Below are 14,139 nucleotides of genomic sequence, written 5' to 3' on the forward strand. Positions count from 1 at the left end.
CTCTTTCACACATAAACCACACACCGACAAACTATGGCACACAGAGCAACCACAACCCCCTGCTCCCACACTGACACCAAACAGCAACACTCCACACCACCTTCAATAATGCACACAATCGCAGCACGGTCATTGCACCTCTATGCCACGGGCAGACAAAGGCTTAAGCTCCCATACTGCCACCAGCCCTTACCACCCAGAATGAAACCCATTCATAGTGAAGGTTTTTCAGAAGTGAAAGTACCAACACAAGAGCAAAAGCATGTGGGCCCTCTCCCTCGCCTCTCGGGAACAAACCCACGCCTTCCTTTTCAGATCCCTCTGAGTCCTTGTAGACCATGCAACTGGCAGCAGTGCGCGGTAAACATGTCATTAACATGACATAACTAAACTGACCTATACTTTAATCCCTGCGTCCAATGCCTCCGCCCCCATCTGTAGGCCAATCCAAGCCTCCAGCTGTGAAGAGAGAGTACAAGCCTAGGATGAGGATGCATTTTCTCTGAGCCGCTGCTGGGAGGGTGGTTTGGGCTGAGACGGGTAGTCTGGCACCCATTGTCATCCATTAAAAATGAGCCCACCAAAGACAAGAGGATCACAGCGAGCGTTACATGAGGGGAACCCACCAGAGAATGAGTGCAGCTCACCATGAAGGCTGGCATTATCTCAGCGGCAACAAACGAGGAGCGGGCCGCCTAGTTACAAACCACTGCTTTGCAGAAACAGCACACTTGTTATGCACAGAGGCGTTGCTAGGAGGGGGCTGAAGGTGCTGTAGCCCGGGTATTTTGGTTGTAGCCCCAGATAGAAGCTCAGCCGCTACAACCAAAAGGCTAGCTATGTCTGAGTCCCAACAGTCCCAACATAAGCATAGCCCCCAATCTTTTTCAGACCTAGCAACACCCCAGGTTATACAAATATATTTTGGAAAGGTGTGCGAAACATTGTTAGGGTAGGCCATCAGGCAAGATGTCCCAGAGCCGCGTGTGCAAAATGGAAATGTCTTTGTTCTCTTAGTTTCAGGTTTCTTGCCTAACTGCGGGGGCCCGATTTACCTGTTACCTGCAACTAAGAGAATAAAGAACTTTCCTAGTTTTGTACTTGCGGCTCCTGGACTTCTGGCCTGCCGGCCTACTTTAACATGCATCTACACTAATCACTGAATTTGGGACCGGCTTGGCATAAGTACATGTAGAAAGGACACTTAGGGCCTGATCACGACTCTGGCGGTATCCCTTAAATCCGGTGGTATCGCTAATACCGCCGGATTTAAGGGTCCGCCAAATCAGGACTTTGGCGGATTTGGCTCCAGCTTTTAGCTGGGGGAAATCTGCGGAAAATTTGCGCTATTACCGCCAGCGAGAAATCCGCCGGCGATAAGAACGCGAATTTTCCCCATTGAGCCCATTGGGGAATGGGGCATTCCTGAATGGGCTCAATGGGGAATGGGGAATTACATGACCGCCGAACTCGTGATCCGGCAGTAGGGCTAATAAAACAATTTTAGGCCCCAGTCTGACCCTGTACACCACTCTGCAAACAGCACATGTACGTGCGCACCCAACGCACACCCACCGAGGCCTTTCACCAAGAGTCGAGATCTAGTGTGACAGACATTGGGTGAGTCACTGTCATGCCAGAGGTGGTCTCTGCACAACGACTCCCAATGTCGCCCGGTTAGAGCGCTCAGAAGAGTGAATCACTGCTGGAGACGGATTTGACAAGCACTGAGTCATGCTTGGGTGGCATCAGCTGTTAGTGTGAGTTGCTGTTGGGATCAAAGCTCAAGTCCTGGCAACAGTAGTGCTGTGAAGTCAGACCTGCCCAGCAGCGAGGGGGGCAAGCGTGAGAAGAACTAGCCCCGGGTGAGAGTGGGACACACCCTGCTCAGCACATCACCCCACCATGGAGCTCATTTTCTCCAAAAGTGTAATCTGGTAGCAGGGAGCCATTATGGGTTGACATGCACGTAGGTGGTTTTCCGGTGCCAAATTTTCGTCATTTGCACGGCGTACACATGCGTATGCTGCCTTTTGCCCTGCACCTCTGCACTCTGCCATGCAAAGTGAGTAAAAGCTTCCTGGCATGAATGCATGTTGGGCAGAATTTACTTTTAGTTGTGTCATTCTCGCTCGTTTAATTGTAATTGTAAGCACTGCTTGCCATGTGAGCCTTATAAGCAGCACTCACAATTAAAAGAAAACTCTTTCTGACACTTGTGCATGTTGGGCAGCATTTAATTGTAATTATACATGCTGCCTGCCACCCCAGCCTGTCAGGCAGCGTGTACAACGGATCCCTGAGTTTAATTTAGTGCTAGAGACTAGTGCCTGCTAAGCAATATACTCCAAGTAGCTATGGCAAGTGAGCGGATACGGCCTGCCTAGGCCATCCCAGGGCGGAGGGTTGGGGGGAGGGATAATCATGACCTCACAAGACAAAGCTGGGGAGGCTTTGGGTGCGGCCCAGCACGATGCAGGCTTGGGGTGGGGAAAGGACCAATATTTTCTTAATACCTCACCGGCTTAGGGAGTACAACACGGCACAGGTCCCAGTAGTACCAGATAGACCAAGGGTGTGGCCTGATAGAGGCCTTCCCATTCTTTCACTGGCCCCAGGTGGGTGAGGAATCACTGTAATCAGCCTGACACATGCAGAGTGTGCACAAGGGTCTGGCCAATAGAGGTGATCTGCACAGACAGCTTTGTAGGGGGGCATGTTATGCTGCACTGACTGGATCACACAGGCGTCTTTGTGTATGCGATATGCATAGGGACATAGAGAAGCACCTGGATTAGACATATAGGGGGTTATTACGACCTGGGCACAAAGGGATACCGGGCACCGGTAATGACACCGATGCCAGTAATCTCTTTGCGCCCTATTCCGAGGTCCCTTTGCGGGTACCTCCCTTTTACCAGGCATTATGGACGGGACCCGCAAAGGGATACCGAGTCAATAACGGTACTGCAATTTGTGGTACCGTTATTGACGCCTTCCCCCTTCCCATTGAGCCCTTTGGGGGCTCAAATGGGAATGGGGAATGGCTTTTCAAATGGGGACTCAGCGGTCCCGCAATGGTCGGAATAGACCGGTAAATCCCCATACCACCAAGTCGGTGGCGGTACCGGTGTTGGTGCTAGTCATGGCGCCATGGCTAGCACCAACCTCGGAATGAGGGCCACAGTGCAGTGTTGTACAGGTAGACTGTTGGTTCGCTGATCAGTGATAGACGCACAGGTGTGTGCGTGTGAAACACCCTGCCCGCCCCCAGGCCCCTCCTCCGCTCCTCTCCCTGCTTGTGTTTACCGGCATTGCAGAATGTTTGCTGTCGAGTTTCGCCTGTTCCTGGGCGCGGGACCCATTCGGATGTTTTCGGCGGTTCCCGCGCTGAAGGTGGCGCCCTGGCTTCCCGTCAGCCGAGCACCTGATAACCCCGGGTGTGAGCTGAGAGCGGCTGCGCTCTGCGTCAGCAGGAGATGGTGGCAGATGTGGTTAAGACCACTGCGCCTCCCGAGACCGAGGCGAAGCGCACAGCGAGCGAGAGCAGGGCACCCAACCGAAATCAGCATGCGCGCAGAAAGACAGGCAGCACTTTCCAGCCGATCCCCAGCCTCTGAGAGAGACGCCACTGACGGGAACCCCAAGAAGAGAACCCCCCTACACCTTTCCAGACCAACAGAAAGCGGGGGACACGTTGAGAAGGAACGTGGGTGGGCAGAGACACCCCCCCCCCACACACACACACTATGTCGAGAGGTGGGCGCTGCCCCGTAGGCTACCTGAGGGTGCGCGTTGTCCCATTTAAGCGCGGCCCTGCGAGAGCAGTGCAACCCAGCAGTGTGCCATGCTGGGCTGCAAATACTTGCTATTATCCTGTGTATGCGTGTGTTTCGGTTGTATTTGTTTGCACAGCTGTATCTCAAATGCAAAACCTAGTACACTACCGACAGTTGATTGCTCGATATTCACATGAATTCAAAAAATGAACAACTACTATTAAGATTTCCATAGCTGTCACTTGCATTCAATGACGATTCTGTGTTTGCCATGTTAACAACGTATGTGCTCCCGTGCATTGATCTCATCATGCATTAACGCAAACTGCATACCTGTGTCAAAAATGGCTAAAAGCAGGGGCTATTGCCCAGGCTCCTTTGGCAATCTGAAGTTGCCGCTGGTCAGATGTGTTCAGCAAGTCCGCTCAATAAAACCCACATTACTTTGCATTGTGGTACTTGAAGTCCTACTTGCATAAAGGAACAATAACAAAACAAGTGCATTAGTACAATTCAAACTGACACACGTGTAATAACCGAAGTGGGGGTGCTAACGATGGCAGGAGTCCATGGTAGGTGACTTTATTCTGCTGCAGGTTACGGTAAGTAGTCACCAGGAAGTCAGGCAGAGGCAGGGAGAAGACAGAAACAGGACAAAGACACCGTGCATCCACACTGCTGTCCAGTGTTTGCACTGCAGAATGTTCAGCTGCTATTTTCGTACCACGTATTTTTTACTGTATTTTCCCCTGCAATATGGAGGGGGTATATTTTTCGGCGAGGCACTATGGGATGGGGAGTGAGTGGGTAGTGGAGGAGGATATGGTGGCATGGTGGGGATGTTTTTTTCCCTCAAATACCCCAGCATTTTGTGTGGGGGAAAACACATAAAAAATGGCGGTAAAATAAATGCAGTGAATACATGTTCAGTAAGAACACATGTAACGATCCACATACCACGTGGAGATAATTGACATGACAGGGAGGAGAGGGGAAAGAACACACAGGGAAGATTCCATGTGAGCACTCATGGGTCCATTCGCCTAAAGAGTAGCAGGCGAGACTGGAGACAACCAGCTGAACGCCAAGAACTCCAGAACGTCACGCATAGGCTCAACAGGGCCTAGGTGACCACTTCAAGCATAACATCTCGAAGCCCAAATTACTGATGTCCTTTCTGTGCCCCATTTCACTACATATCTAAGTGGGGAGAGACCCTCCCGAGAGCACCCCCCCCATTGCCCTCCACCTATTTTATTAACTTAACCCACACCGCTACAAATATGTATGGTGAAATGGGGGCTCTAGAAAATCAGTGTTTTGGGCTTTGCAGTGATGGGCTGTGGTCTTTTGGTGTCATTCCGGCTCAACATAGACATTACTGAGTGCAAATGATCAAGGAGTGACTTCTGTTGGAAAAGTTGGCAGTCGTGTGTTAACATTAATTAGACGCATTGGAATTTGGCATTTCCTCCTCAGCTGTCACATCCCATGCTGATTACTACTATGTGGCTGAAAAGAATAGACGTTATACACGTGTCCTTTGCCTCAAGCTCAGGGATCGCATCTCTGCAGGACTGAGATCTCCGCACTGGCTCCAAGTGGCTGCGAGGATTAAGTTCAAAACTCTCTGCATTGTCCACAAGGCCTTCTGGCGCCTCAATACCTTCAACATTCTTCCTTCTAGAGGCTTCCCTCTGGAACAGCATCCCAGCCTCCCTGAAACTTGAGAAGAACCCTCTCCGGTTCTGGAAGCACCTCAAAACCTTGCTCTTTGCTTCTGCTTTCTCTCCTCCTTTCCCCTGCTGAATTCCTGGTTGAAACTGAAACTGCACTGGTCACCTGGCTTCCCTCTGATCTGGGCACAGGTCCCTACTCCCGCCAGTTGAACCCCTGCACTGCCTCCCTGGTTTCCCCCCGCACTTGGGGACTGTTTCTGTATCCCTACAGCCCCCTACCAGCACTTGCCACCAGCTGGCCGCCCTTTTACTTTTGCTTTATTTATCTATTTATTGTCGTTCCCATGTACTTCACTGCCCCTTTCCCCATGCACTTTGTCCCCTTCCCCCCTCCTCTGCACTTGCGCGATCTCAATGTCACCTGGCCTAGTAAGATCGTTGTCTGTCTTCCCTTTGTTCCCCTCCCTGGCCTTGTTGCGCCTTGAATCACTTGTGTATAGGCGCATTATAAATGCCATATCATATCATACCATATACCGGCAATCAAGTGAATTTAGCCCACGAGGTCAGGTACACCCACATTTATCTTGCTGTGACTTCACATCCTCGAACATCACTTCCGATGCTGTTGCACATTCTGTATGATAATTAGTAACCATCCATCCCCCACACTCCTATGCTTTCAGGACTTGCCCGGCACCACATGGTTAGTGTGCTTGGCCTTCATGCAGCCGTGTGGAGGCCGGGAATCTCGCATCAGGGTTTACGGCAAGAGGACAAGTGTTGATTTTTCCGGATTTTAAATGCTTCTGACTGTAATAAGACCATTCTTTTATAAATGACTAACTAGAGTACGGACAGTTCGACATACTTTGTACAAATTAAACTCTCACTATTCACTCATCCCTTCTTTCCCTGCCTGACACTTCCTTTCTGCTTTCTTGAATCCCTCTCTCGTGGTTGGGAGGTTGGCCATGGCCCACACTTCCACCTTACGTCCGTGGCTCAGTACCTACAGTCAGCATGCACCCACTGCTTGCTGCAACCTGCACCTTGGCCGAGGTTAGACCTTCCCATGGACATGCTAGCCACCACAGATCAACAGCCTAGGGGAGCCAATGAGAAATCACAGTACCTCATGCTTGACAGTCAGCACCCCATTATGTCAGCGCTTCACGACCCTTAGCTCTGCCAGTGAACACGCCTAGCGCACAGGAACCTCTACTGCTGCTATTGGAACCCACCAAAGGCTGTGCCAATTTACCTCTATCAGATATGGCATCAATGCTGCTAGACTAGTAAAGGGAACCGCGCGGAGCGCTGCCCATGCTGCACCATGCTACACATCTGCACAGACATCTGTTCCTGCATTTTTATCCTGACATAGAGCATGCCTGCTATTTGAGTACTGGGGCCCTGTATAGATGTCTCCCGGCATGGAGAGTTTTGCTGAACATTTCCATTGAAATCTTTTATGGTGGAGGGGTGGGAAAGGGTAAATAAAGGGTTGGGGGAAAGGGAAATAAAATCATAATGAAATTAAGGATCTTTTGGAGGGGAGCCCCCCAAAAATAGTTTAACAACCACTTCAACTAACTTTTTCGGCAAAACTCCCACGGAAAAACACCCGTCGGAAAAAAGGGGGTAGACGAAATGACATGGAACCGTTCCAACCAAACCCTCCACACAAACAGAACAGGAGCATTATAGGTGGCACGAGGACCAGCTGATAGACGTACAACAGGGCACCACAGGCATGTAGCGATGCATTCACACCAGGTGTGCAGGTGCAACACAAACATCAGCCAGGCAAGCTTCCAACCAAACACTCCACACACTCAGTGTGGGAAGTACACGCTTCCTGTAGTACAACAATGATAGCAGAGGCAGGAGCAGGGCCCATTTCATTGACCAAACCCTCGGACACACACAACAGGTGCAGCCTGGGCAGCAGAAGGGCACGCTTCTCTTGGGTTTAGCAGATCCAGCATGGGCAGGCGTGCCACAGGCTTTATCCGCTTCAGATACCACCTGGCACAGCAGCAGTGCAAACCTCCCTGTAAATGCCCGCACTGCCCCTTTAAAGGTCAAGTGCATGATGGATCTTCCTGGGTGTATTAAATGCAAAGCACTTGCGCAGGGAGGAGAGGCTCAGAACTTAAGTGTGCGAGGAATGGGGTGTGAACAGGTGGAGACTGGCGTCACCTAATAGCCAAAACTAAAAAGGTACAGCCCAGGCAGCAACAATGCAAGCTTTGCTCACAAAAAGGTGCCGTGCAGCACTCCATATTATCCCCTCTCTCTACCTCCGCCCAGTGTTCTTAGTATCTTGCCTTCTCTCTCACGAAGTTGGTAATTTCCCATTTGGCCTGGATGGGATTCCAACATGTGACTGCAGGTTGCTCATCCTTTGCCAAAGCAGACACAGTACTTGCCGAGCTATCTCACCGTCATGTGTGTCATTTCTCCCTCAAACCATAACCTCTGGCTTCATCACATGTACATCTCTCTCTATATCTGCTTTCATTGCTTCATCTGCTTCAAACTCCCTTCGGTCTCTCCCATTCGTTGCTACACCCCTGCCCATGGTCTGCTCTCACCTCGCTTTGTTTCATTTTCTTTCTCTTTTCCCTTATCTATTCTTCCCTTTCCATCTGCTTTTCTTTTAATTTCCATCTCTCGTTGTTTCCCCGTTTTCTTCGCACACATTCTTGTTCATGTTCTGTCCTTGGCTTTCTTTCATTCTCGTGCTTCTTTCTTCCTCTTCTTCCCCTTCATTGTATCCTTTTCCACTGTCTGTTACCTGCGACCTCTGTCGTCCTTTCTCTAACCTTTCTCACTTTCTCCCTATCTTTTTAATCCGTCTCTTTCTTTTCTTCTTTCCGTCTCTCCTTTTTTCTTCCCCTCACTGTATCTTTTTGAGTCTTCTTCCTACCTCCCTGCCCCATGACCACAACTGGCCCGGTCAAGCTAATCATTAGTAACTTAATTACAGTGCATTTTCAGGAGATCTGTAGGACCGAAATCCAAGGGTGCCCCAACACAGAAGCATTCATATAGGACATGGTTTGAACCCTGCACTCTCTCTGCCTGTGTTTGGGAATGCGGCAGCAGGGGTGCTGGGGGAGGCGAGGGGTGCTGGGGTGCGTTGAATTTCAGTCAAAACACAATCTCATTTGCCTGCTTCCCAGAAATGGGCCCGGTACAGGCAGAGCCAGAAGGCCAGTGTGTTTGTGGGGTGCACTGCCCTGTGGCAATATGAATATGGAGTGCAGCATAGAAGAGGTGGGTCAAACCCTGCAGGTGCAGCATCAGCAAGTATGCCTAAGAGTGGTCCACTGCGTTGCCTGACGAACCCCCGAAAAACGCCCACTGAAACGCACCCATACTCGCGCACAGAAGCCCAGACACACAAAGACGGGTGCACTGCCTGAACTCATCGGGTGCACTGGCCTACACATGGAACGCGGGAGATTCCCATGGGACACTTTGCAGTGGCGGGCCATGTTGTCTGCTCCTCTTACCCTGTCACCCATCCACACCACCCTCCCCCTTCCAGCGGCCCTCCTCCCCCACATCCATTTGAAGTAAGGTGTTTGTTACAAAGCTTCACGTATGTTGTTCCTCATTCTCCCTGTTTATAATTTTATTGATTCAAGATTGACAGGCACAAAATGATATATTTTAGGAGGAGCCAAAAATGTGGTACATGCACTTAGACCACAAATCTGTATTGTGGTTACACCATCACAGCAATGTGGTGCATTGCATTTACACTGCACAAGCAAATCTGTGTGTATGCTTGTTGTCTTCGGTTAAAAAAATATATATATTTTCACAACAGAAAATAACAACAAAATATGGCATTAATCTTAAATCACACTTCTCGTCAATCAAAGTCAAAGCATATTAATCAGTTCATCATAAACTATCACTAAATATCCTGTATAAGAAAAAGAATAGAGGTACATAAAGAAAAGAAAAGAAGAAGAAAAGGAAGAAAGGAAAAAGTAAGAGAACATAAAAGCCAAAGAATACAAATCACAAAAGCAAAAATTCATGCAGCAGATACAAGAATATCACAAAAACATTGTATAAAACCATAAGTACTGACATAGGACAGTAATCTACAAAGCCAGGGGCACATCGACTCTGAATGAAAGTTCAAGTTCATCCATAGACGTCAAGAAAACAGCTCCAAATGTCCCAAAAGTGTTCAATTTCATCCTTGTACTTGTAAATGGCTTTCTCATACGTCGAGACAGTTAGAAGCTCCTCCACCCATTCATCAATATTAAAAGAAAGGCTTGACTTCCAGGAGCTCAATATAATGTTTTTAGCAACCATGCTTATTATTCCACATTCTCAAACAATCTTATATGTCCGTTTTTGTGTGTGTGTTAATGCGTAACTAGTTTCTATTCCTTATGAAGCAACAGATGTACTGCAAATTGACCACTGGCATACATTTAAAAAACAATAACGTGAATACTGGCCGAAATCCTGCTTGGAGGGGTTAGGCGTGCTCACTGCATTCGCTGGCACAATGCAATATGAGGCCACTTTGGAAAACATTTGTAGGGCATCTTTTGGTGTCCCTTTCCCCCGCCTAACAGACATAGACCACATGCACAGCCACACCGGGCACGCAGACCATCCTTGTATGTAGACATTGCAGGCACACAGATCCCATCTAACACACACACAGATGCTGTGACATAGAGGCACTCCAGACATGCACAACCCCAACCCATCACATGCCTGTAAGGAAACCCGCTTGGAAAGAGCAATGTCACGTTAAGGTGCTTTCATTTGGTGTAACCTGTGCTACTCCTTTCTTTCCTGTTTTTGCTTCTATTTGTGCAATATTTCATGTTATCATATTTTAAAAACAAGTTATGGAACACTGTGAATTTCAAGGGTTACCCCCCAAAATCCATATCAATGAGATGATGTGGTCCGGTGGATTTGTGTGAGCGCAGGGAGATGTGGGTAGCAGGAGGCTGCTGTTCCTTGAGCAGTGCCCTTACTGAGTATCCTGTCACTGTTTTATAGTGCCTGGCTGTGCGGACTTCCTCCCTTCACTGTTGTCTTATCTCAATGTCGTTATTGTACATTTCCCAGACTCCTCTGCACCTTGCTGTGATCACAAAGCAGCCTGAAGTGGTCCGAATGCTTGTCAAGAACCAGGCATCCGCAATGGCTCTGGACCGTAACGGGCAGACGTCCATCCACCTGGCCTGTGAACACAGCAGCATCCCCTGTCTCCAAGAACTCCTGGACCAATCACAGGAGGCCATCGATCTCGAAACCAGGAATTACGAAGGTAAGGGTGGCCTAAAAGAGGGGCCCAGCACACACTCCCACCCATCCATATTGGTTCTATTATGCTTGCCCCCCCTCTCGAATGCATCCCCAAACAGCCCCCCACACTCTACAAACACCGGCATATTCTTGTAATGGCACCCCCTATAATTCAACCATGTCAATTTCCTTCTCAGTAAAGGGAGACAGGAATCTCCACCCTCACACACAAACACCACTCCCACGGACCCTTTAGCCGCCTCCACCACTGCTCACAACTCTCCAGAGGTGTTGAGGGGCAACTCCAATGTCTATACCCCACCTTGGTTCCTTACAAACACCTGCTCCACATTTGTCCAGACAGACACACACTCCCCCCTTCTGGCATCTACAAGTAGTGGCCACCACAAGCCATACATTAGTTACTCCACCCCCACACAAACTCCACACACGCACCCTGAATTCTCACATAGGGAAAGCAACACATCTACCTGCACGTACATCTGTATAATCGAGTTTTCTGGCACGAACAACATTTTACAAAGGTAAGAAGAAGCTAAACACAGAATAAACAGCTCGAACACTTGAACAGCACACACCTGTCACTTCGTCACGCGGCCATCTTAGTTCGATTCTGTGCTTCTCTGGCCTGATGAAACCCTTCTCGCCCCGGTTATCTTCCTCAGGTTTTACGCCTCTCCATGTGGCTGTGTCTACCTCGGACCCTGACATTGTGTCATTCCTGCTGAACCACGGGTCCGACATCGACGCCGTGGTAAGTGCACCACCGGGACTTGGGGAGCTTTATAGATTGAAACTTTGTGTGGGCGCGGGGTCCGGGCCACCCCCTAATGCACAGCATGTGAACCGGTAATATGAAGAGCTGGTGCCCAATGTGTCTGGCCTGGAACCTCACACTGACACCGAATACAAATGTGAATTGGCAGTTTGTACTCCCTATTTTTCACGATGGGTGTAAAATGATTAATTAGGGCATGCACTAATACCTATTCACACGCTTTTTTGCGAGTTTATGCACCTATCTGTTCCTGCAAACTCAAAGAAGCCTTTTCACCTCAAAGTTCCTTTTCAGATCCGAGAGTGACAGCATCATAGCTCCTTGCTGTGGCACTGCTCTGCTGGTAGCACTGAGCAGGACATTTATGTGAAGCTTCCTGTGGGGCGCCGGCAGGGTTGTGGGGGGATCCTTTGTGCCAGTTGGCTCCAATGTGTCATTGGGAATATTTGTACTTATTGTTTTCTTCTTTTTTGTGTGAATACTTGCCTGTTTTTAGGGAGTCAGGGTGATTGGTACACCACATAGCTGTAGGGTTGAACACCGGAGTGGGGGCCTTGTCATTTCTGAGTGGTGCTGTAACAGGGCAGGTATGCTGCTGGGGTACAAGGAAGAGGGGGACGTATTCCTATCTCTTTGCTGTAGAATAGCTGAGGTGTGCAGGGTTGGCTCTGTGCTGTTACATACTATACACCTTTCCAGGCATATCTGTGCTATAATAGTGCAGCCATGCTTGTGTGCTGTAACATTCATTAGCTCCCAGGGCGGGGGCACAGCCAAGCAGGTTCTACAGATCGCGGGCTGAAACCTGTAATCTCAGCCCACGTTCCACGGAACCTGCAGTCTGCCTCCCACACCACCGGCCGCCATCTTTCTCCCCAACCTCCCATAACTTATTATAATTTTTTTAAATCCCAAACCCCCTCCCCACTTGCCTGTCTGTTGAAGCAGCAGCGCTGCCCATTGCCGCTGCAGCAGCAGCTTCCCTTTTCTGGTCACCATGGTCATAGAATTTGGGCTCCGTACTGAGCCCTGCCTTCTATAACCATAGCAGCAATTTTGGTGAACTATTTTCCTTCATTTAATGGGACACATGCATCGTCAATTTTTAGCACCACAGTTTACTGCTTTGGTAACCCGGGGTGCTAATGGCTTTAATCCATCACTCCAAGGCCTGGAACGGGCGTAACGGCCCGGTGCCCTCCTTATAGGCCCTCACTTCTCTCAGAGCGATAACTTGGGTTGCTGAGCCGTTACCTCCTGTTTCTGACCTTGGAACGGGGGATTAACGCCATAGTAATGCCTGTGTTACAGTAGACCAGGAGTTTGGTAGGTTAGTCTCTGGGCTGAAACAGAGTGGCGGGTATACAGTTTTTCCCCTGCTTTAATATGCATTGTTTGTAACCCTGTTCCTCTGTTTACAAATGCAGCAGCAGGGAAGGCACACTCCCTAAATGAAGCCTCTTCTCTTCTTTCTTCTACAGGACATTAAGAGTGGGCGTTCTCCATTAATCCACGCAGTGGAGAATAACTCTGTGGAAATGGTATCCTTGCTTATTAAGGTGAATAATTAAATTCCAGGTGCAGAGACCCGAATTCGGGCCTTTTGGTGATGTTGACGTGTTTATATTTTATAAGCGCATACAGAGTAACCCCTTGCATGGCCTGCTGCTGAGAGGGCCCACATCACATCCCTGCTGTCCTGAATACTGGCAGGGTTCTGAGGACTATCGCAATTCAAGAGGTGATTGTGGAGGGCGCACAACACTATAGCAAAACAGAGTCGTCTGGTTCTCTTTGTCATCATTTGGTCAGCAGTGCACAGGCCCTCAAAATAAGCAATCCCCCTGAATAATTTGCTGTTTCCTGGTTGGGCAGTCCATCCCTGGTGTGTATGGCTAGCGTACATGAGTTCTCCTTGGGCCTCGCTGCCTCAATTTACCAATCACATTGCCATGTTAGCCTCGGCACCATGCAGCCTGCCACAGAGCTGGCCAACGGCACTGGGGCACATGGATCCAAAACTAGCTACCTGAGCAGTCAGCCCACACACATGTATGGCCTCGCTACCACAGTACTGCGCAGGTGTACCAAAGCCCTCTTGTTATATGTAGGCAATGTCAGTTGTCGTGCCATTTCGCGCCACAGTCGTCTGGAGTTCGCAGATCAGTGGAAGCCTGCACCCCAAGACATCCCCAGTGCTGCGGAGCCGCACCTGTGTGGATGAGTGCGCAAGGAGGTACCATCATGCTAGCATGGTGGCTTCAGCCTCCTAGAGCAGCAGCCTCCTCTGCCCGACCACCTGCAGCTCTGCAGGAAACATTGCTGCATGAACATGGCTAATGCTTCACAACTATTTGTTTTGGTAATTACCTTACAGCTGCTACACAAGGAAGGTCATTTCAGGAAGGGACTGCTCCGATGGATGGAAAACTTGTCTCCCCTATACAAACCGACCCTTCTTCTAGTTTTAAACGATTGATTCTTCGCCTAAAAGAAAGCGCTTGGTGTCATTCCCATTCCCCAGACGAGGACTAAGGACATTGCGTGTTGTCTTTCTTCCATCACTGCTTACCAAACC

General features: G+C 49.3%; 1 protein-coding gene across 1 annotated transcript in view; it reads left to right on the forward strand.

Annotated features, from left to right (window-relative positions):
• Positions 1-14,139, forward strand: part of BCL3 (BCL3 transcription coactivator) — a 147,411-nt gene that overhangs the window by 120,133 nt on the left and 13,139 nt on the right. Inside the window, exons 4-6 of the mRNA XM_069640993.1 lie at positions 10,583-10,784; positions 11,449-11,537; positions 13,043-13,120. Of these exons, the coding sequence (XP_069497094.1) occupies positions 10,583-10,784; positions 11,449-11,537; positions 13,043-13,120 (369 nt within the window). The remainder of the gene's footprint in view (positions 1-10,582; positions 10,785-11,448; positions 11,538-13,042; positions 13,121-14,139) is intronic.

Source organism: Ambystoma mexicanum, chromosome 1q (genome assembly GCF_040938575.1).
Source record: "Ambystoma mexicanum isolate Mex_15411 chromosome 1q, UKY_AmexF1_1, whole genome shotgun sequence".
Lineage (NCBI taxonomy): Eukaryota > Metazoa > Chordata > Amphibia > Caudata > Ambystomatidae > Ambystoma > Ambystoma mexicanum.